Source organism: Aquarana catesbeiana, linkage group LG12 (assembly GCF_042186555.1).
Source record: "Aquarana catesbeiana isolate 2022-GZ linkage group LG12, ASM4218655v1, whole genome shotgun sequence".
NCBI classification, from domain to species: Eukaryota; Metazoa; Chordata; class Amphibia; order Anura; family Ranidae; genus Aquarana; species Aquarana catesbeiana.
The window spans coordinates 224,198,248-224,219,715 of record NC_133335.1 but is presented as its reverse complement, the minus strand read 5'-3'; the positions used below and the strand labels follow the sequence as shown (position 1 = coordinate 224,219,715).

Here is a 21,468-nt window from a genome sequence, read left to right as displayed (position 1 = left end):
GGGAGACACTAGCTTAGCCAAAAAGCAGCACTGTCACAATGCTTGTCTGGATGTAATGAAGCCATAAGTGTAATGGAAGGAGGATTACTGTGAATGGTTTTGACACCATGGCTTTTTGCAGTGTAATTGTATCCAATCTGCACTCTTATTGGTGTAAAACATTTAGAGTCCATTGGAGCATTGCTGGACTGTGGTAGGGCACTTCAGGCTTCCAGTTTCCCTCATGACTGGAACCGCTGTGTCCTATTCCTGCTCTCAAATTTTTCATGAGACACTTTTTATTATTATTAATATTATTATTTATTATTATATTTATTTATTTTTAAAGATATATTTATTGGGTTTTAAGCAAAGAAATTCACAAAAAACAACAAAACAGTTGTACAAAACCCAGTGTACAAAGAAAAAAAAAATATGGTTTCAAACATACCATCTCACATGTCTCATGGTATTGTCACAGAGGAAATACAATATTAGTAGGAATATCATCTTCCATAACAAAGTTCAGAACAATCGAATCCACAAGAGAACATCATTAAGGCAGTGGTAAAATAGGGACTAGAGTAATGGGGCTAGAGATCCATCTACACCATATTTTGTGAAAGGCTTTGGGTTTTTTCCTGAGTTCAAAGGTAAGTTTATTCAGAGGGAGTCATTGACCAGTTTTAGCCAATGAGCCAACACAGGTGACATCAACCCTTTCCAGGATAATAAGAGCGATTTCTTAGCATATAAGTATAGTATGCAGCAGTCATCCTATTACTTTTTTAAGTTTGGAAAGTAGAGTTGTGTCAGAACTCCTTGTAATATGGTGACACCTGGTTTCTAAAGAGGAATTCCAGTCTGGTTTGTTTAGACCTTTTTAACTGTTTCTACCTTTTTAAAGTGGCCACCTGCATAGAGTAGGGAACCCTTCTATGTTATGTGGCTAAGGACAGTGATTGCACAGGAATTCAGCTGGGAAGACCCACCCTTGCTGTCACCCCTGATCTGCTGGATAACAGAGGTTTCTCCCTAACCCTCTGGGGTAGAGCCAGTAGGGTAGGTCTTTGTGTTCAACCTACAATAGGCAGTACACATACTCCATCCATTATGCCAAGTTTCATCAGCTTTCCATTGCAAGACATATACCCCACCATTAATGCCATTTCCCCAGCATATGCATTGGTGGGATACACCCCACACAATTGATGCCATTTCCCCAGCATATGCATTGGTGGGATACATACCCCACCATTAAAGGAGAAGTCCAGCCTAAGCTTTTTAGGCTGGGATTTTCCTATGGGTCACAGGAGTGTAATTAGTTTTGCACTCCTGTGACCCGTTTTCAGCGGAGATCGGTCTGAAGTGCGCTCTCCGCTGACATCACTGCCATCTGTCGAGGCAACTTCAGAAGTCTGGATCCACCAGCTGCCTTGATTGATGGCAGCCTCAGCATCTCAGCGAGCCGCTGAGACGGCCGCTCCCTGCCCTTTCCACAGCTTGGCGCTCCAGTGAGCGTCGAGGAGCAGAGAGGAGAGACGCTGACAATCAGCAGCTCTCCTCTGGGGGATCTGTGAAAACCGAGCCATCTGCGATGATCAGTGGCTCGGTTCTAAGTGCAGAGATGGCGGGGGACAGCTGCACCATCGGTCTGATGCTCCATCCACTGAGGTAAGTATGAATAAAACAAAAAACATACTTCTCTTTTAATGCCATTTCCCCAGCATATGCATAGGTGGGATACATACCTCACCATTAATGCCATTTCCCCAGCTACCCATTGGCAGGGCAAATTCCCCATCCGTGGTCCTGTTTTTCCACATCCCCATAGGCAGGGCATATACCCCATTCTTCTTGCCACTGCCCTAACCTTCTGTAGGTAGGATCTATAAGCCCATCCATCATGCCGTTTCCCTAGCCTCCCATGGGTGGAACATATCTCTGTCTATCCATCATGTTGTTTCCCTAGTCTCTAATAGGTAGGACATGCGCTCCATCAGTCATGCTGTTGGCCTGGTAAACTTGGTAAAAAATGGTTTTACTTGCATTACCTTGTCTTTCTGTTTTCATGCTCTGGAATTACCTATTATTTTCTGTGCAGGAATTGGACTCCCTACCCGGCCAGCATCCTGGTGCTAAATTTAGCCACATCCTCCAGAAAGATGCTTTCTTGGTGTTTCGTTCACTCTGCAAGCTGTCCATGAAACCCCTGGGAGACGGGCCCCCGGACCCGAAGTATGTCGACTTTCTTTTCATTGATTGGAGAATACTATATGTGATACAATTTGTCTGAAGTTGTCTGTCTTGTATTGAGCCAAAGGTTGTTGCTCATGTTTTTTAAAGAGTGGTATCCTAAAAGTAACTGAGACGAAAACCTGTAGGCCAGTTCACACGAGAAACTCGCGTTCCGTGCGGCTTTCCTGTACCACGTTCAAAGCGCTCTGCACTTGCAATCTGCAGCGGGTATGTTTTGGGGTGTTTGTAGAGGTCGATCTGCTGACAGCCTTAAAGCTAAATTAAATCCTCTTCTACTTTACAGCCAAGGAAGCCGCTTCTGTTTGATCTGCAACTGACATGGTGCTGGACATGTGATCAGTTATGACACCAGACATTTGACAGTTTAGGAAACGAGCAAATGTGATCGTTAACAATCCTGGCATTCAAGAAATGTAACGGTTTTTAAACTGTTAAATCGATTGTTTTAGTTCCGCTTTATGATTTACTTCTGCTGAGGTTCAGGGCTTCAGCAAGAAGTAACAGGAGTAATGCTGGAGGCAATTTACAGCACACATTGGTAGCATCATTAATGTGGAATATGTTCCTGCTAAAGAACATTATTTTTAGCAAGTTGTTATGGGTAAAGTTCCACTCTAAAGCGCAACTAAACCCTCTTTTCCATTTGCAGCCAAGGAAGCTGGAATGAAACTGTTTTTGGAAACTGTTAAATTGATGGGTTTAGTTCCACTTTTAAGTCTCTAACTCTTCAGAAGTTGAAACCAAATCCTTTGTGACTGTCCGAAAATGCCAAACGCAAATTTGAAAGCCCAGCTGAACTTTCAGTTTAAATCAGATAAAGTGGTTATAAACTCTTACATATATCCAATACCACCAAAAGAAAGCGCTATTTGTGTGAAAAAAAAAAATCTAAATTTCATTTTGGTATGTGCTGCATGACCCAGTTAAAGCAGCACAGTGCTGAATAGCAAAAAATGGCGTGGTTAAAGTACAGCCAAAGCTTGTTTTGGCTGTACATCTCCTGTGCAACACAGGAGTGCAGTTAGTTTTGCACTCCTGTGACCCGTTTTTAGCAGAGAGCGTGCTTAAGTCCGCTCTCTGCTGACGTCGCAGAAGTCGGTCCAGGTTCTGTGTCATCACGACCACGGAGCTGGGATCCGCCAGATCGCTGGACCTACACCCGGCGCGCTGCTGAGAGGCTGAGCCGGCCACCCCCTCCACAGCTCCATGCTCCAATGAGTGAGGAGGGGGCAGAAGAGAGAGCTGTGACTGACAGTCAGCAGCTCCCTGCTCTGGGTGCTCTGGGAACCGAGCGTTCTGTGGTGTTCGATCGCTCGGTTCTCATTGTTATGCCCCGTACACACGATCCGAAAATCGTACGAAAAATTCCGCATTCGAATCAACCGTACGATAATCTGATCGTTGGTACAGAGCTTTCGAGAGCCGATCAGGACAGTTCATCCGATAATATTCTATCGGACATGCACGGAAATTTTTTTCCTACGATGCCAGATCGTATGATTTTCGCTTAATCAATACAGCTATTCGAAAATGCAATACAAATGCATTACAACACATGACATCACTTTCGAAATTTTATTCTGTTGTACGGGAATTTTCGTGACTTTAGTAAACTCATCAGATTCAACATGAGATTAGCATGCAAAAAAAAAAACGGACCATCATTCGTCCGATAATCGGATCATTCGTATGGGGATTAAGCGGTGCCAGGGGACAGATGCAGCATCCACCTAGGTAAGTATGATTCTTAAAAAAAAAAAAAAAACAAAGCACAAAAAAAAAAAAAAAAAAAAAACCCTATACTGCTTTTAAACAAAGTTGACAACCAAAGTCCTACACTTTGAGCTGAACCCTTCAACTACTATATACTTTCTGATCTGCATATAGACTTCCTTTACTTGCATACCATATTGATTGGTAGTTTAAGAAGTAAATGATGTGTAGGATGTGGCCCTGCAGATAACTTTTTTTATTTATTTATTTTTTATAAATTTTTTTTTTTTTGGTTTTACCCTTTGTTCAGATCCCATGAACTCCGCTCCAAGGTCATCTCCCTGCAGCTCCTCTTGTCAGTATTGCAGAGTGCCGGCCCCGTCTTCAGGACCCACGAAATGTTCATCAATGCCATTAAGCAATATCTTTGTGTAGCTTTATCGAAGAACGGCGTGTCTGGCGTGCCTGACGTCTTTGAGCTGTCCCTGGCCATATTCCTGAGCCTCCTCTCCAACTTCAAAATGCACTTAAAAATGCAGGTGGAGGTAAGCTTGGCCCAGGTATATTCTACAGTAGATTTGTGTTTGATCAGCACATCCATCCAAGCGCCAGAAGTCCTGAGATCAGAGTACAATCGCACAGCGGGGAGGATTCCTCCTCCCACCTCAAATGTGTGGATGTGGGAATCCATTTGTTTTTGTTTTTTTTGTTTTGTTTTTTTTTGATCCGCAGTTTTTTTTCACTGTGTTCTCCCAGCTAGGATGGCCCATTCTATGCATGAATTTTAAAAAACCTGTGTGCATCAGCCTCCCTAATACTTACCTGAGCCCCCTCTTGATGCAGCGGTGTCCACAAGAGCCTTGCCTCTCCGGGGACTCGTACTCCTGATTGGGTTTTTTGCAGGACCCATTGGCTCCCGCTCCTGTCAATCACAGCCAGTGACCCAATCAGCAGAGGTTGGGGTTGAGCCACGGCTCCGTGTGTAAATGGACTAACACAGCCATGGCTCGAGAGCGTGCCTGCTTGGGTGCAGCTTGCTGAGGGGGCACCCGGCAGGAGCGAGGGGGGCCAGGAGTGCCAGTATGGGACCCGAGATGAGGAGATTCTGGGTTTCTCTGTGGAAAACCATTACACGTAGCAGGTAAGTATAACATGTTTGTTGTTTTAAAAACAAGAAAAAAAACAGGGCTTTAACCCCTTGCCGCCGAGCGTATGCAGATGTGCATACTCGGCTTTCGGGGGTTATACCGGGTTGATGCCCGCAGCTGCAGGCATCATCCGGTACTGTTTTTTTAGAGCCAGTGATCAGCTTTCCAGGTATAACAACCGATGCGGCTAAAAGCTGCCGGGCTGTTATACCGGAGGAGCGGGAGGGGCGCCCTCCCACTGCCTCCCGCAACTCTTACCAGGCCTCCCGTTCCACCGGGAGGCCCGATCACCAATCCGCTGCCTCCGGCGGCTAGTGACAGTCTTGAACGAAGTCGTAAGCGGCTTCGTTCCAGCCTCCTAATTGTAAACACCGAAGCAACGTCATGACGTCACTTCCCTTTACTCGGCTGCCAATGGCGCCGGTTTAAAAAAAATATACAGTATTCAGAATCGCGGAAAACGGCGATCTGAATACTTTGAAGTACAAAGGAGGGATCGGGGGTCTTTTAGACCCCCGATCCCTCCATAAAGAGTACCTATCACCACCTATTACTGTCACAAGGGATGTTTACAATTACAGCAATAAAAGTGATTAAAAAAAACAAAAAACAATTTATTAATATTTAAAAATAAGAAAAACATTTTTTAAAGCGCCCCCGTCGCTGCGAGCTCGCGCAGCAAAGAAAACGCATACAGAAGTCGTGCCCGCATATGTAAACGGTGTTCAAATCACACACGTGAGGTATCGCCGCGATCGTCAGAGCGAGAGCAATAATTCTAGCATCAGACCTCCTCTGTAACCCTAACCTGGTAACCGTAAAAAAAATTGAAAGCGTCACCTATGGAGATTTTTAGGTTCCATAGTTTGTCGCCATTCCACGGGTGCGTGCAATTATAAAGCGTGACATGTTTGGTATCTAATTTACTCGGCGTAACATCTTTCACATTATACAAAAAAATTTGCCTAACTACTGTTTCGTTTTTTTTAAATTCATGAAAGTGTCCCTTTTCCCAAAAAGTGCGTTTTAAAACACCACTGCACAAATACCGTGTGACATAAAATATTGCAACAATCGCCATTTTATTCCCTAGATTCTCTGTGTGTGGATATAGATATAGATAGATAGATAGAGATAGATAGATTGATTTATTATGTTTGGGGTCTCTAAGTAATTTTCTAGCAAAATATACGGATTTTAACCTGTAAACACCAAATGTCAAAAATAGGCTTAGAAAGGGTTAATATTATTAATAATTTTTTTTTTTTTTAATCTTTCATTGCAGGTGTTTTTTAAAGAAATCTTTTTAAATATACTGGAGACCTCATCAAGTTCCTTTGAGCACAAGTGGATGGTGATCCAGACGCTGACAAGGATCTGCGCAGGTATCTCAAGGCCGATACCAAATTGGTAGAGCTCCTCTGTGATTTCCCCCTATCATCCAGATCATGGAAAATCTACTGGTGTCTCGTGTGACATCAGAACGAATGGTGGTCTCCGTGTTTTTGAATTTGTAGAGGCACTCTGTGATTTCACCCTCCATCTAGACATGGAGAGACCATTGGTGTCTCATGTGAAATCATCAGAACTAACCGTGATCTTCATGTTTTTAGAATTGCATTACAGCAAACGTCTAGATTATAGGCCACACCCTCTTCCAGGAGTTTGGACACTAGGCTATAGCATTAGGGTATTGCTCCTCCACTAGTGTGCTGCACCACTCCATATCAGGCACCCAGGCTGCCCATTTTGGAAGATTGAGCAGTTTAGTTTTTTTGTTTTTTTTTTTTTCTAGCACCATGAGAAGATGAGGAATTTTTCTCACTGGTCTCTAGCAGTGTCATGCTGGGCCTCCAAAACTCAGAGATTCAAAGCATTAGTCACATAATTTAAACGAATGGCGGGTAGAATGTTTAAGAATTAAAGGGAGTTTTCTTCACCCTAATACCTCTTTAAATGTTAGATTAAACAGTCGAATGCTGCTGGATTCAGGTTTTAATACCATCACTGATTTTAAATATCATCTCTGTTTTTCTCCTGCTAGGTGGTGGGCAGTAAGCTTATGACCGGCTCATCATATATCATGGTCTTTTAGAGACCTTTTCTTGAGTGTCTGGGCAGCTGCCGGGGAGCGGATGCACTTCATTTTTAACCATAACTGTAGTGTGACCTTTTCGCACGTCAATCGGCACTCTGGCCAGGAGTGACTTTTACAGCTCTCATGCTGCTGGACAGAGCTTGAGACAAAGCCAGCCCGGTCAGTTCTGAGGCTGTTGGTACCAACAATAAATGTATCGATGCTGTGTAAATTATCTTGCATTTCATTACAGTTCACATTTAAGTAGAACTAATAGAAATAGTGTTTTTATTTATTTTTTTTCATTTTGGATAGACTAATGTGAGAGTTTTATAACCTCTGTCTCCCATTAGTTTAATGAATTCACTTCCTGTCCAAAACCTACTGTAGGAAGTGAGAGGGAATCCATGGTTGTCACCAGAACTGTGGAAGAGCAAAGAAAAGGGGGAGGTGCCAACTGAATGTAGTATAAAAAAAAATCAGCATAAAAATGCACAGGGTAAAAAGAAACTTACAGAATCCAAAAGGGGGTAATGCCCATCGAGATCTGATCAGTTGTGGAGGTGTCTAATGCCCCTCTGCAGGCAGTCCCATGGCTGCAGACTGACCAGTGTGGAGCTTCCTGTCATCCTGGGACGAATACACAGCCGTTCACAAGATCCACATCCCCACCAGCCATGGGAGCGGCTGCAGAGCGGCATTAGACACCTCCAGGACTGATCGGATCTCGATGGACGTTATCTCCTTTTGAATTCTGTAAGTTTTTTTGTTTTTTGTTTGTTTTTTTTAACCCTGTGCATTTTTATGCTGTTTTTTTTTTTTTGTTTTTGTTTTTTTTTATTTTATACTACATTCAATTGGCGCCTCCCCTTTTCTCTGCTTTTCCACATGTCTACAGAGGTAATGGTCACCCTATGAGGATGGCTGCCTGCTTTTATTGCCCATTTTAGTCATCAATATGGACTATTAGACTTTGCTATTCTAGCCATTGCTCATCTCATATTAAGGACATATATACCATTTTGAAATGCCAGATCCCCCCCACCACCACCACCACCACATCTTACTCTGTCACCAGAACTAGTGTCCTCATTGGAAGAGATTCCCTCCTTTTTTTTTTTTTTCTTTTTCTTTTTTTCTTCTTTTTCTGGTGATGATTCAAAATTTGGGGATTTTCTTTTTATTGGTGATAACGGTAAACGGGACAAATAGGGCGACTCTCACAAAAGCCGACAATAACCTGACAGGTGTTGTATTCCCGCTTCGCTCGATCTAAAACTAAAAGAAAAACACAAAAGTTTTGCTTTTAGTTCTACGTTAAGTACAAGAATACTGGTAATACTTTAATAGAGTTTTTATTAATAGTATATGATTTGGATTTTTTTTTTTTTTTTTACACAATGTTTGTTAGCTTTTTCCCAAATGGTTATAGTTTTGTAGATCTTGTTGATGTATATAGACTAAATTCATCTTTCGTAACCTGTGTCTATATAACATTTTCATAATAAAGAATAATAGTAATAATAATATAATAAAGACTAATAGTAATAATATTAAAGAAGAATAATAAAGAATTGTGTAACATCTCTGCATTGTCTTCTGTCTCAGATGCGCAGTGTGTGGTGGACATCTATGTGAACTATGACTGTGACCTCAATGCTGCTAATATTTTTGAACGACTTGTGAACGACTTGTCCAAAATTGCTCAGGGAAGAAGTGGCCATGAGCTGGGGATGAGCCCCCTGCAGGTGAGGGTGGGAGCAGGCCATAGGTAACACTGCTGGTTGGATTATGTCTTGATTGCTTATCACCTGGTCCTCATGTCACCCTTTGTGTGTCCTCCATACAGGAGATCAGCCTGAGGAAGAAAGGCCTGGAGTGTCTGGTCTCCATATTAAAGTGTATGGTGGAATGGAGCAAAGATATTTACATCAACCCCAACCACCAATCCAACCTCGGTAAGCTAGCCTTTTACTGGTGCTTTGTTATATATTGTCAGCCAATCGCGTCATAGCTGCGCTTTGTTCCGAAATATTTATGGTGGTTGCTAATTATTGGGAGCATCGGAACCATTCCTGAAGATTTCCAGCTGTTTAGATTGAAAGATGTTGGAGAACACCTGCACTACATTCCGACTGTTCTCTTCATCCATTGAAAAGCTCTGCATGCCTTCTCACTTCTATTGAAGTCTAGTTGGTCCGCATGATTATGTCCCATCAGTAAGTATATTAGAGCTGCACGATTAATCGTTAAGAATCGAGATTGCAATCCCCCCCCCCCCCCCCTTGCTATCTTAACAAAGCATTTTCCCTATGCAGAGCTCTGTTCAAGACGACAGCTGTCAAACCCTGTCAAAAAAAAAAAAAAGGCTAACTATAAACATTGTAACGATTTTGTTCTTTAGATCAAAGGAATTAACTTCGGTCTGTAAATGAGGGCAGTTTAACCACGTAAAGACTAAACCTTTTTCAGACACTTGGTTGCAAGTTAAAAATCTTTATTTTTTGCTAGAAAATTACTTGGAACCCCCAAACATTGTGTGGTGTGTGTGTGTGTGTTTTTTTTTTTTTTTTTTTTTTTTCCGTGGACCATAGAGAAAAAAATGGTGGTTGTTTATATTTTATGTCACACTGTACTTGTGCAGCGGTCTTTCAAATGCTATTTTTTTGGAAAAAAATACACTTTTAATGAATTTTAAAAAAAAACGAAACAGTAAAGTTGGCCCAATTTTTTTTTTTTTTTTGTGTGATATAAAAGATGATGTTACGCCACAAGAATCTTGAAAGATTCGCAATCTTCTAAGCAAAAAATTTGTGATTCTCATTTTGGTCAGAATCGTGCAGCTGTAATGTGTATATGTTAAATAATTTTACCTTTTCTGCTGAACCCCAACCTTCTCCCTTCCATTCAGTCTTGCACAGTTGTACAGGCGCCCCTTCCATAGTGAAAATGCTTACTCTGATTTACAATGCACACTGTGAGCCTCTCGCAATGTGCATTAGAAGCTGCAGCCATTTAGATAGAGTCCACCTTTTTATTCCCCAGCCTTATTGTCCCGTCCCTGGCCTGCCCCTTTCATTCATTAGAATTCGGTTCTGTCAGTCATGGGGGTTCAGTTTCACATATGGGTGTTGCGTAGGGAGATCTGCATGCAAAAAATAACTGGTTTTAGAAAGCCTACTCTTCCAGACTGACATCCACTTATCAAGGTATTTGATATTTTGCATTATTGCTTCCAAGAGCCAGCCCACCGCTTGCATCAGGACAGAATGCTTTTGAGAGGAGTACTGGGGCAGGGTGCTGTGATGTTGTTAATAAGGTGTGTACAGCAACCTGCATGCCCTTCACACCAGCCATGATCTGCCCCCTTTGCATAGAGAAGCTATGTAATGGAAATAGGTTTTATTCAGAATAGAAAAAAAGGGAAGGCAAAATATAAGCAGATCAAACTTCAGCTTTAAAAGGATAAGTTCATCTTACGTAACATGTTACACCCATATTCGGGGTGTAACATGTAATGAATGTACTGCCCCCCCCCCCCCCTTCTGTGACAGCTATCGATGGATCTTCCCCTCTGCCCGCCTGGTTGTGTCACTCATTCATAGAGCTCTGTGAATGGAAAACGACAAGATCCGGCTGCCTTTGCCTTTGTGCTGTGAGCGCTGTGGTAGGTTCACTCATTCTTCCTGCAAATTGTATCAGCTTCCTCGGTACGAGGTGCGAGCAAAGCCCATACACTGACAGACCTGCAGGAGATCTGCATGGCATCTACTGATCACTGGTGCAATGCTTTACATGTTACCAAAACAAAAAATAATGCAATAATGTCAAAATGTAAATTTTATCCTTTAATCACAAAATATCTTTGGTTCTCCCGTGTGTGCGTGCGTGTGTCCTCCTGTGCAGAATTATTAATCACCGCTAACCCTCCCTCCCCTTCCAAGACCTGTTGACATTTCTGTGTTTGACTTGCACACTGTTTAAACACCATTTTGTGGCATATTATGGCCTTGCTTTGCTTTTTTTTTTTTTTTTTTCTTAATTGTTCAATGGCTTTCGCACTCTTACAGGGTGGATTTGATTTAAATCACTAGTAAAAAGGCTTGATTTAACTCAACTCAATTTTAAATCATAATTTTTAAAGAACAACTAATATCTGTCCCATAGCGGCGGCTCCTCTGACCCTCTGCTGACTCACTGACAGTCCCATTCTCTTTAATGGGACGGCTGGTGATGCGGCAGTGACACAACAAGGTGAGGGACGTGGCAGCAGCAGGTGAGTGGATGCCCGCTAACAGGCGCTGCCATGATGGATCTGAAATGACAGGTGCTCTTTAAATGTAAGCACTTATTCTTGCTGGTAGTTGGGAAACCTTCATTTTGTTTGCAAATATTAAAGTTTCTATTTAGAATAATAAGCTGTCAGGTTAGTAAAGCGGTGATATCAGAACCGATTCAATCATAATACAGTTTGTAGTGTACATAGATTTGCAAAACAATTGGGATAAAGGAATATTCCTGAACTTTGATGCATTCACACAATTTCACAGTAAGAGATAAAACAATGTAGTGCATGTTCTATCTCAGCTTTCAGAGCTTGGATTCATTGAATGAGTTTACCAAAGATGTAAATATTGCAGAATATACAGCCTCATGCTACATAACTAAGCTCCATTTAATGCTGAGTAAGCTAAATTATTAATGTATCCTAAATGGAAAACTATCTTTAGATAGATTGTGACTCTAAAAGCATTTTATTAAAATACATTTGATAAAAACCAAAAAAAATGATTTTGAATATTAAAACTTTTTTATTTTCTTCATCATTGAATTTTTATCCACCCTGCACTCTTGGGGTATTGACGAGTAAGGATGAGCTCCGGCGTGTTCGCACACTCTACGTGCAGAGCCCGCCAGGAAGTCGGCACGGCGCTAATCACAGACAGTGAGACATTGTCCCGATGCGCGGCTGCAGAGATCGGTAAATGTCTCACTGCCTGTGATTAGCACAGCGCCGTGCCGACTTCCTGGCGGGCTCTGCACGTGGAGTGTGCGAACACGCCGGCGCTCATCAATCTTGACGAGTAGGAAACTGTGAATGTGCCCTGATCAGTGAGTCTGACACACACCGTGATTCCAGACCACAGACTGACCTACGATCTCTTCTGAATTCTTCAGGTCCAGAGAAACCCTGCGATCCTGAGACCAGTGAAAATAAAACGCCGGAAATATTAGGCCGCAGAAGCAGTGCCAGCTCAGTGGATTCTTCGGTGTCTTCATTGATCGGGAGCACGGGTTCTCAGACCTCCGTCCCTGATTACCCTGGACAGTTTGAGGTCATCAAACAGCAGAAGGAAATCATTGAGCACGGCATTGAACTGTGAGTAGAAATTTTTACACTACGTTTTTCCTGCAAATCACTATAGCTTTACTGCTTGCCTGTACAGTGGTAACAATGTATGACTGGTGTACAGAATATTAGAACACTATTGGCACTTTCCTAAAATAGCAGTAAGGTATTTCAGTCTACAGATAGAAGTTAACCAAAAAAGAGTTCAGTGAGATCTGCTCCAACATCAGATTACATGCATCATGTTCATTTTTGTATATTTATTTCACTTTGCTAACACTCAGAAAAAAAATGTTTTTATCTTCTCTTTTTAAGGTTTAATCGGAAGCCGAAAAGAGGGATTCAGTATCTGCAGGAGCAGGGAATGCTGGGAAATACACCTCAAGACATTGCTCAGTTTTTTCACCAAGAGGACCGGCTGGATTTTGTAAGTGCCTGCTATTCCTGTCCACTATTGCCAGAGCAGCGTTTTCCTGGGGTAACAAGGCCTGTCTGTAGGAGGATGAACACTGGGACTGACTGCACCCCATAGACGGACACTAGGGGCTGTTCCCGTGTTTTTTTTTTTTTTTTTGCAGTAGAAGTAGGCAGAGGTGGGGGCTATGATGGGAAGGGGGCGGTTGTGCCAGGTTGGCGTTATGGCAGCTTGTTGTGGGGGCACCAGAGCCGAGTCACAGCTCCCTGTGTCCATTCAGACACGGAGCCCTGACCCAGCCCCGCCCCCTCTCTCTCCTGATTGGTTAGCTAACTTTGACAGCAGCAGGAGCCAATAATTGGCTGTGTCTCAGCCAATCAGGAGGGAGAATCTCAAACGGCTGAGATACTCGTGGATATCGCTGTACAGAGAGAGACCTCAGGTAAGTGTTAGGGGGGCTGCTGCACACAGAAGGCTTTTTATCCTAATTCATAGAATACAATAAGATAAAAAAAAAAAAAAAAAACAGCCTTTACTACCCCTTTAAAGAGGACCTGTACTGTGGAAGCTGTTCATAAAAAAAAAAAAGTCAAGCAGAGGGCAAAGACTGGCCAATAGTTTTGCCTGTGGTCTCCCTGCAGCTGAACTTTTCCTCATTACTGATTTACCATGATTTGTGCCCCTGTGTGGAAGTGGGCATCTTGGTATTATTATTATTATTATTATTATACAGGATTTATATAGCGCCGACAGTTTACGCAGCGCTTTACAACATTAAGGCAGACAGTACAATTACAATACATTTCAATACAGAGGGGAATCGGAGGGCCCTGCTCTTTAGAGATTACAATCTAGGAAGGAGGGTCAAGTGATACAAAAGGGTAATAGCTGTGGGGGATGAGCTAATAGAGAAAATAGTGCAGTTGTTAGATGGAGACAGGATAGGCTTCGCTGAAGAGGAAAGTTTTCAGGGATCGCCTGAAAGTGGCTAAATTTGGAGACAGTCTGACAGATTGGGGTAGCGAATTCCAGAGGATGGCGAGGCTCGGGAGAAGTCCTGGAGGAGGATATGGGAAGAGGTGATGAGGGAGCTAGAGAGCAGGAGGTCTTGGGAGGAACGAAGAGGGCAATTAGGTTGGTATTTTGAGACTAGGCTAGTGAGTGGTAGTGGTATAGGAACAGGTCTTTGCTTCCTCGTGTCAGAGCTGCTTTTCCTGATGACTGGTGGGTTAATGATATAGATGGAGGAAGCACAGATCCACAGAATGCATGAAGCAGGGAGATCCTTGCATTGCAGTTCTTCAGGTACAGCTTCCTCTCCTCTTAAGAAGAACAATGAAAAACACAGGAGTAACCTCACCAAATCTCACTCCAAATCTGGCTAGACTAGCAGCCAGGGTGCATCAGTAATGATCTCACACTTCACATATACATCTGTGAGGATACAGAATAAGAGTACTTCAGCACAGAAGTCCAGACAAAGGTTAGATTTTTTTTAAATTTTTTTAGGGTGCTGTTAAGGCACAGATATTGTTTTTAGATGTTGCAAATCTATAACAGCAAATCTTCACTTTTGAGTTCAGATCCACCTTAACCAATCATTTACATAAAAGCTACTATGACCAGATTCTGTATTTTGTGGCACTTTGAGATAAAACCACTTTTGCTGCTGAAATGTGACTGCAGTACAGGCCTGTAGAAAGTCACTCCTGTGATTTGAATTCTCTTCCAGACTATGATCGGGGAATTTCTGGGAGAAAACAATCGCTTTAATAGAGAGGTGATGTACACCTATGTGGACCAGTTGGATTTCCATGACAAGAACTTTATCTCAGCGCTGCGTCTTTTTCTGCAAGGATTCCGGTTACCTGGAGAAGCCCAAAAAATTGACCGGCTGATGGAGAAATTTGCAGCGAGATACTTGGAATGTAACCAGAGGTAACGCATATGCTGTACATCTAGAGGGTGAAATCATGAATGTCTATAGCTATGAGCTTATTCAGTTACAAATAGTTTAAGAATCAAAGTGAGAATCCACATAGGTCATACCATTGTAACCAAATGCTAAACTCTGGGATACTTGTTAACTTGCACCATAACTTCCTTTTCATATGCTCATTACAAACCTGCATCATTTTATATATAAAATCTTTCTAATTAATGATAAATGTACCGTTTGTAAAGTCTGTGACGTCATAGTTTGGATGGAGAAAGCGCAGCTACAGCTGGACAACCGATCGTATCAAGAAAGTGGTGCGGTGATCCCATGATCTTCACTTCATCCAATCAGAGAAGGCCTTGTGGTCATTGAAAAAAATCCTAGGCCTTCTCTGATTGGCGGCAGTGCCGAGCGACCACCTGTGAATGGTTTGTATGCATAAGCGCAGCCACTCAGACCTGGAAGATTTTCATCTCGTCCAGAGATTGGCGATGTATGAGATATGCATACTTACATTGGTCCAAGCTGGACCAACCTAATTATGCTTTAAAAATCATACAAACATCAGCATTAAATGTGGATCCTGACTAGGTCATTACTGAAGCCCTCGTTATTGAGCTGACCTCTGTACGCCAGTTAAAGGGGGACCTGTCATGGAGGAGATTGCCGTCCTAGAGATGGATAATGCCATTGAATTGTGTTTTAAAGCAGTTGTAAAGCCTGAAGGTTTTTTCGTTCAGGCATTCTACGCCTGAAGGTAAAAAACCTTCAGTATGCAGCTCTCCCCGCACTTACACTTACCCGTGCCTGATCTCGGTCCTGTGATGTGCATGAGAGCTGCTGCTGTTCTGGCTCTCTGCCTCCTCATTTTTTCAGGGACAGCAACGAGAGCCATTGACTCCCGCTGCTGTCAATCACAGCCAGTAAAGAGGGATCAGGGACGGGGCACATAGAGCGGGACTTGGGAGTCAGCATGCACAAATGCCCCTATAGCAACCGGCTTGCTATGGGGGCATTTGGCAGGGGTGGGGGAGCCCGGAGCGCCAGTGAGAGACCCGTTAAGAGGAGGATCGGGGCTGCTCTGTGCATAACCACACATGGAGCAGGCAAGTATAACATGTTTGTTTTTTGCTCACTTGCGGACCACCCACCGTACATATACTGCGGTAGGTCGGCTGCTCTGTGTCAGGTCATGTACCTAGTACGTGATCTGACACTTCCGGGTCTGGGGCATGCGCACAGCCAGCGACCCGCTTCCACTGTGATCACATACAGCGGGAGCCCAGTAGTGGGTACTGCGGACTCTATGTCCACCGGCACCCACCGTACACCTACGTAAACAAGGCAGATTACCGTTCTCTCAGAAGGGAAGGTTCTGATCCTGTGTTTCTGTAAAGCAGGAACATGGATCAATGGTTTTCCCTAGTCAAAGCAGCTCTCCCACAGTGTGAGAGCCCAGGCTAGGCACACATTTAACCCTTTGACCGCCCCTGGTGTAAAAGTGATTGTAAAGGTTCGTTTTTTTTTTTGTTTTGTTTTTTTTTTTTCTATAACAAACATGTTATACATACTTCTGTGCAAGGGTTTTGCACAGAGCGCCCCTATCGCTGGAACGATTAGGTTCAGGTAAGAAAAGGTTGCTCTGGGGGGTTGCTGCAGCACAAACGGTGAAAAACGGTGAGACCTTACAACTCCTTTAACCCCTTCCCAGCCAGTGTCATTAGTACAGTGACAGTGCATATTTTTTAGCACTGATCACTGTATTCATGTCACTGTTTCCCATAAAGTGTCAGATGTCTGATTTGTCCACTGCAATATTGCAGTCCCACTTTAAGGCTCTGATCGCCGCCATTACTAGATATATAGGTATATATAGATATTGTATGTGTGTGTATATGTGTGTAATATAAATATATATATATATATATTGTATATGCTCATAAGTTTACCCTGGTAGAATTTTTGATTTCTTGGACATTTTTCAGAGAATATGAATGATAAAACAAAAACTTTTCTTTCACTCATGGTTCGTGTTTGGCTGAAGCCATTTATTAATCAACTGTCTTTACTCTTTTTAAATCATAATGGCAACAGAAACTACCCAAATGACCCTGATCAAAAGTTTACATACCCCAGTTCTTAATACAGTGTATTGCTCCCTTTACCATCAATGACGGCTTGAAGTCTTTTGTGGTATTTGTGGATGAGGCTCTTTATCTTCTCAGATGGTAAAGCTGCCCGTTCCTCTTGGTAAAAAGCCTCCAGTTCCTGTAAATTCTTGGTCTTGGTCTTGCATGAACTGCACATTTGAGATCTCCCCAGAGTGGCTCAATGATATTGAGGTCAGGAGACTGAGATGGCCCCTCCAGAACCTTCACTTTATTCTGCTGTAGCCAATGACAGGTCGACTTGGTCTTGTGTTTTGGGTCATTGTCATGTTGGAATGTCCAAGTACGTCCCATGCGCAGCTTCCTGGCTGATGAATGCAAATGTTCCTCCAGTATTTTTTGATAGCATACTGCATTCATCTTGCCAATAATTTAGACCAAAGTTCCTGTGCCTTTGTAGCTCACACATCCCCAAAACATCAGCGATCCACCTCCGTGTTTCACGAAGTCATCAATTTTATTTGGGTACAGCATAGCACGACCGCGCAGTTGTCGGTTAAAATACCGCAATGGCCTGGTCATGAAGGGGGGGGTTTAAATCTTCCGGACCTGAAGTAGTTCAAATAAGTCTAACGTCAGGTTTCTTGTGACTTTTAAGTGGTTCATGCGGGCCAACCCGGTCAGGCTTTAATGGAACATTAACCAATCCAGAATCACCTTAAATTGGCATAAAGCTGTCAGACAGCTGATTACCATATGTAATACTCTCTCAGATATTTGAATGTGCTTGTAGATTTACACGTCTCTCACTCTCTCCTCTAGACAGACATTGTTTGCCAGCGCCGACACAGCCTATGTCCTGGCCTACTCCATCATCATGCTCACCACAGATCTTCACAATCCTCAGGTGCGTTTTTATTACACCCTCAGAATGTGTCATCCCCGTCCGTCCAGATCATATGACAGTCTGTGTTTTATTTTACCAGGTGAAAAATAAAATGACGAAAGAACAATATATAAAAATGAACTGCGGTATTAATGACAGCAAAGACCTCCCAGAGGAGTACTTGTCCGCCATATATGATGAGATTGAAGGCAAGAAGATTGCCATGAAGGAAACGAAGGAGCACACCATCGCTAACAAGTCTACAAAACCAGGTTAGTGTTTGGGACATTGGATCTTTATGATGTTGGCCCACTCAGAATTAATATTTGTATTTGGGTGGATGTCTGTGTTGAATCACTTCCAGGTGCAAGTAACTTTTTAGCAGATGGTGGTCTTTTATATAGCAAACTTTTTTTTTTTTTTTTTCTCATTCATTGAAGGATACAGCTTAATTCATGGCTGTGTCCTTCAATGAACTCTGAGAAAAATATTTTACTGTGAGTACAAAAATCAAATTTTTTGCCTGGATGGGTTCAATTCTCACTCTCTCTCTTTTATTCAGGTGTTCCCACTGAGAAGGAACGGCGCTTGTTGTACAATATGGAGATGGAGCAGATGGCCAAAACAGCCAAGGCGCTGATGGAAGCCATTTGTCAGGAGAAAGCCCCATTCACCAGCGCCACGCACCTGGAGCACGTCAGACCTATGTTCAAAGTAAGTGAGACCTGATCCTGTGCTAAAGATGGCTACTCCAGAAAGTAGGCTGATAAAACTTTGTCTGGCATGTTCATTTTCAGACTACAAAATTCTGGGGTGACTGTGAACAATTTATCACTTTGTTGTAAAAATTCCTAACTCACCCTACAAGGACAATCGGGTTGGTTCTTTCTCCCAGAATGTTCCCAAATTTAATTTAAAACTCTGATTAATGGGCAGGGAATGATGTGAATGCACAGTGTGTGTGTGTGTGTGTATGTATTAGAGATATATATATATATATATATATATATATATATATATATATATATATATATATATATATATATATATATATATATCTAGCTCTCTATCTACATCTAGCTCTCTATCTATATCTAGCTCTCTATCTATATCTATATTATATCCATATCTGTGTGTGTGTGAAGCACTGTGTAAACTGGTGGCGCTCTATAAGTACCTGTAAAAATATAAGCAATCATTTTTTATCATTCAATGATTCATTTTGCCTTTACTCCCTTATGTGATTTAAGGCTTTAATCCCTGTCATGTAGCGAATCCTTTCTACTCCATTGAGATATCTTCTTCCTTTCAGGACTTTTCTTTGTAAAAAAAAAAAAAAAAAAAAAAAAATTTTAAATCTGCCCAGCTTATCCTGCCTTTCAATTTTTAAGGAGATCTGTAACCCTTTTTAATTTAAAGGATAAGTTCATCTTTGGTACATGTTGCACATTCTACCTGTTTTTAGTGTAACGTGTTCAGCGTCTGCAGCCCCCTCCCTGTGACCACAGGTGGGGGGGGATCCTTTCCCCGCACCCGCTGTCACAATTTGAAACCAGCGTGGCCGTGCAGGGGTCCGCCCAACAAGGCAGTGCCATTTTTTTTCTCAGTTTTCTGTGAAGTAATGGCTGGCAGCTTGTATTTCTCAATGAACTATTTCCTGCTCTCGGGTAACTGCCTGCCCGTATGAGGTACGAGTAAATAGCTATGCTGAGCCTGCTGGAGCCTGAGATTACATCCATGATCTGATCGTGAGTGTATTGCTCTGAAGGCTTCTTAAAAAAAAAAAAAAAAAAAAATGCACATTTTTTTGTACCTGCAAAAAAATGCATTTTATTTATTTTTTAAAGGTGAACTTCTCCTGTAATTTTGTACTTACTCCAGATCGCCTATATTCTTCCCCTGTTCCCTGCCCTCCACCCACAATTCCTTTTTACCCAGGAGTGGCTGTATGTGCGGGGGGAGTCGCTGTATCTGCATCAGCCGCTCTATCTGCCTCCTCATACATTGTAGTATATAATAGAGACATGGAAGTGTAGAGTTTACTCAGTGTTTGTTTTGTTTTTTTTCTCTCTGCAGTTGGTATGGACTCCACTGCTGGCTGCCTTCAGCATTGGCCTCCAGGACTGCGATGATAATGAAGTTGCTTATCTTTGTTTGGAGGGGATTCGCTGCGCCATTCGGATCTCGTGTATCTTCAGCATGCAGGTCAGTGTCATCACTTTGTATTCACTTTTCAGGTTTCGTGATCGAGGAAATGAAATGAACAGCCATGACTAGGTAGGAACGGACGCACCCAAGACATCTGCCACGATGGAACTGCTTACTGCCACTATAACAAGGGGCGGGGCCTGATGTGAAGAAAGGGAGTTTCACTGGCTTAGGCTGGTAGTAGGTACGTTATGAAGCATTAATGAACCCTTGGCACCTTTAGTATGCAGATCTGTATCTTCTAGTTGGAGCTCGGACGCAATCTCCTGCTTCCACCAATAATCCATTCACATCATGCTGGAATGCCCGCTTTGCACTGTGGTATATCCAGCTGTGTGATGTGCAACATTCCCGCTTGGAGTGAAATCTCAGTTTGCATTCAGTGCTCACCACAGCCTTTATGGAAGGTTTCAGGCTTCAGAGGAGAATATAAGCTCCTTTTTGGGTCCTTTGATCACCAGCTAATAGCAGTTTGTAGCGCGTATACTGGGGAGAGGTTCTCTTCACAGAATAACTATATGAAAATTACAGAATTGTCATAAATTGGTTTGTGTGAAATCACTTCCAAAAACTGTAAAGTGGGGGGTCAGCAACCTGTAGATCGCGGACAGGTGACTGGTAGATCACAGTCTGGGCTTGTTGACCCTCCATTGCAGAGCATCAAGCAGAGTGCAATGCAGAGGGGACTACTTGTGAAGTTAGAGCTGTACAGTAGTAGGGAGTAAGAGCCACATAAGCGGATGCCTCCTCTGTAGGTTTGGCTCTTGTCCCATGCGGAGTAATACTAACTGCACTCCACCTATAATGCCAGGTAGCGGTCTCCAGATGCCAGCAGCAGGAAAGAAGAGATCTTCGGGTCAGTGTGAAGCAATACACTGGGCATAATAGTATAGAGCTGCTTTCACACTGATGCAATGTGGTTTACCCACACTGCGGGTGCAGGGACCTGTACCTGAAGCTTTCCTGTGGGTTTTCTGCACTTAGCCATAGACTTCAATTATATCCTGTGGGTTTGAGTCACTTTCTGGACGCAGGACTATTGGTGTGCTTTCAGAAAGTACACCACACCTGCAGGATATAATATAAGACTATGGCAAAGCGCTTCTAACCTGCATATGCACTGCACCCCCACGGTGCAGGTTATCCGCAGCACATCAGTGTGAAAGCAGCCTTATAGGGGGCTCAGAACAGTAAAGGTTCATTTACATTTGTAGTTTGGGGGGTGGTAAGACTCCATAGTTAAAAGATGTGGGTTTTTTTTTTTCACGCTACCATCCTTGCTCGTGGACGCTGAAGGCCAAGGTGTGACTTGCTTCCGGGATGCAGAGGGAGGTGCCACGTGTTCAGGCCTGATGAAGGAGCACGCATACTCCGAACACATGCTAC

At 42.8% G+C, this 21,468-nt stretch overlaps 1 protein-coding gene across 2 annotated transcripts in view; it reads left to right on the top strand.

The window, feature by feature from the left end:
* Window positions 1-21,468, top strand: part of ARFGEF2 (ARF guanine nucleotide exchange factor 2) — an 86,074-nt gene that overhangs the window by 27,265 nt on the left and 37,341 nt on the right. For both annotated transcript variants that reach the window (XM_073606776.1, XM_073606777.1), the window contains exons 9-20: window positions 2,084-2,217; window positions 4,262-4,496; window positions 6,385-6,484; window positions 8,785-8,924; window positions 9,026-9,134; window positions 12,355-12,556; window positions 12,842-12,953; window positions 14,674-14,879; window positions 17,811-17,895; window positions 17,975-18,146; window positions 18,437-18,588; window positions 19,951-20,079. In XM_073606776.1, coding sequence (XP_073462877.1) covers window positions 2,084-2,217; window positions 4,262-4,496; window positions 6,385-6,484; window positions 8,785-8,924; window positions 9,026-9,134; window positions 12,355-12,556; window positions 12,842-12,953; window positions 14,674-14,879; window positions 17,811-17,895; window positions 17,975-18,146; window positions 18,437-18,588; window positions 19,951-20,079 — 1,776 coding nt within the window. The remainder of the gene's footprint in view (window positions 1-2,083; window positions 2,218-4,261; window positions 4,497-6,384; window positions 6,485-8,784; window positions 8,925-9,025; window positions 9,135-12,354; window positions 12,557-12,841; window positions 12,954-14,673; window positions 14,880-17,810; window positions 17,896-17,974; window positions 18,147-18,436; window positions 18,589-19,950; window positions 20,080-21,468) is intronic.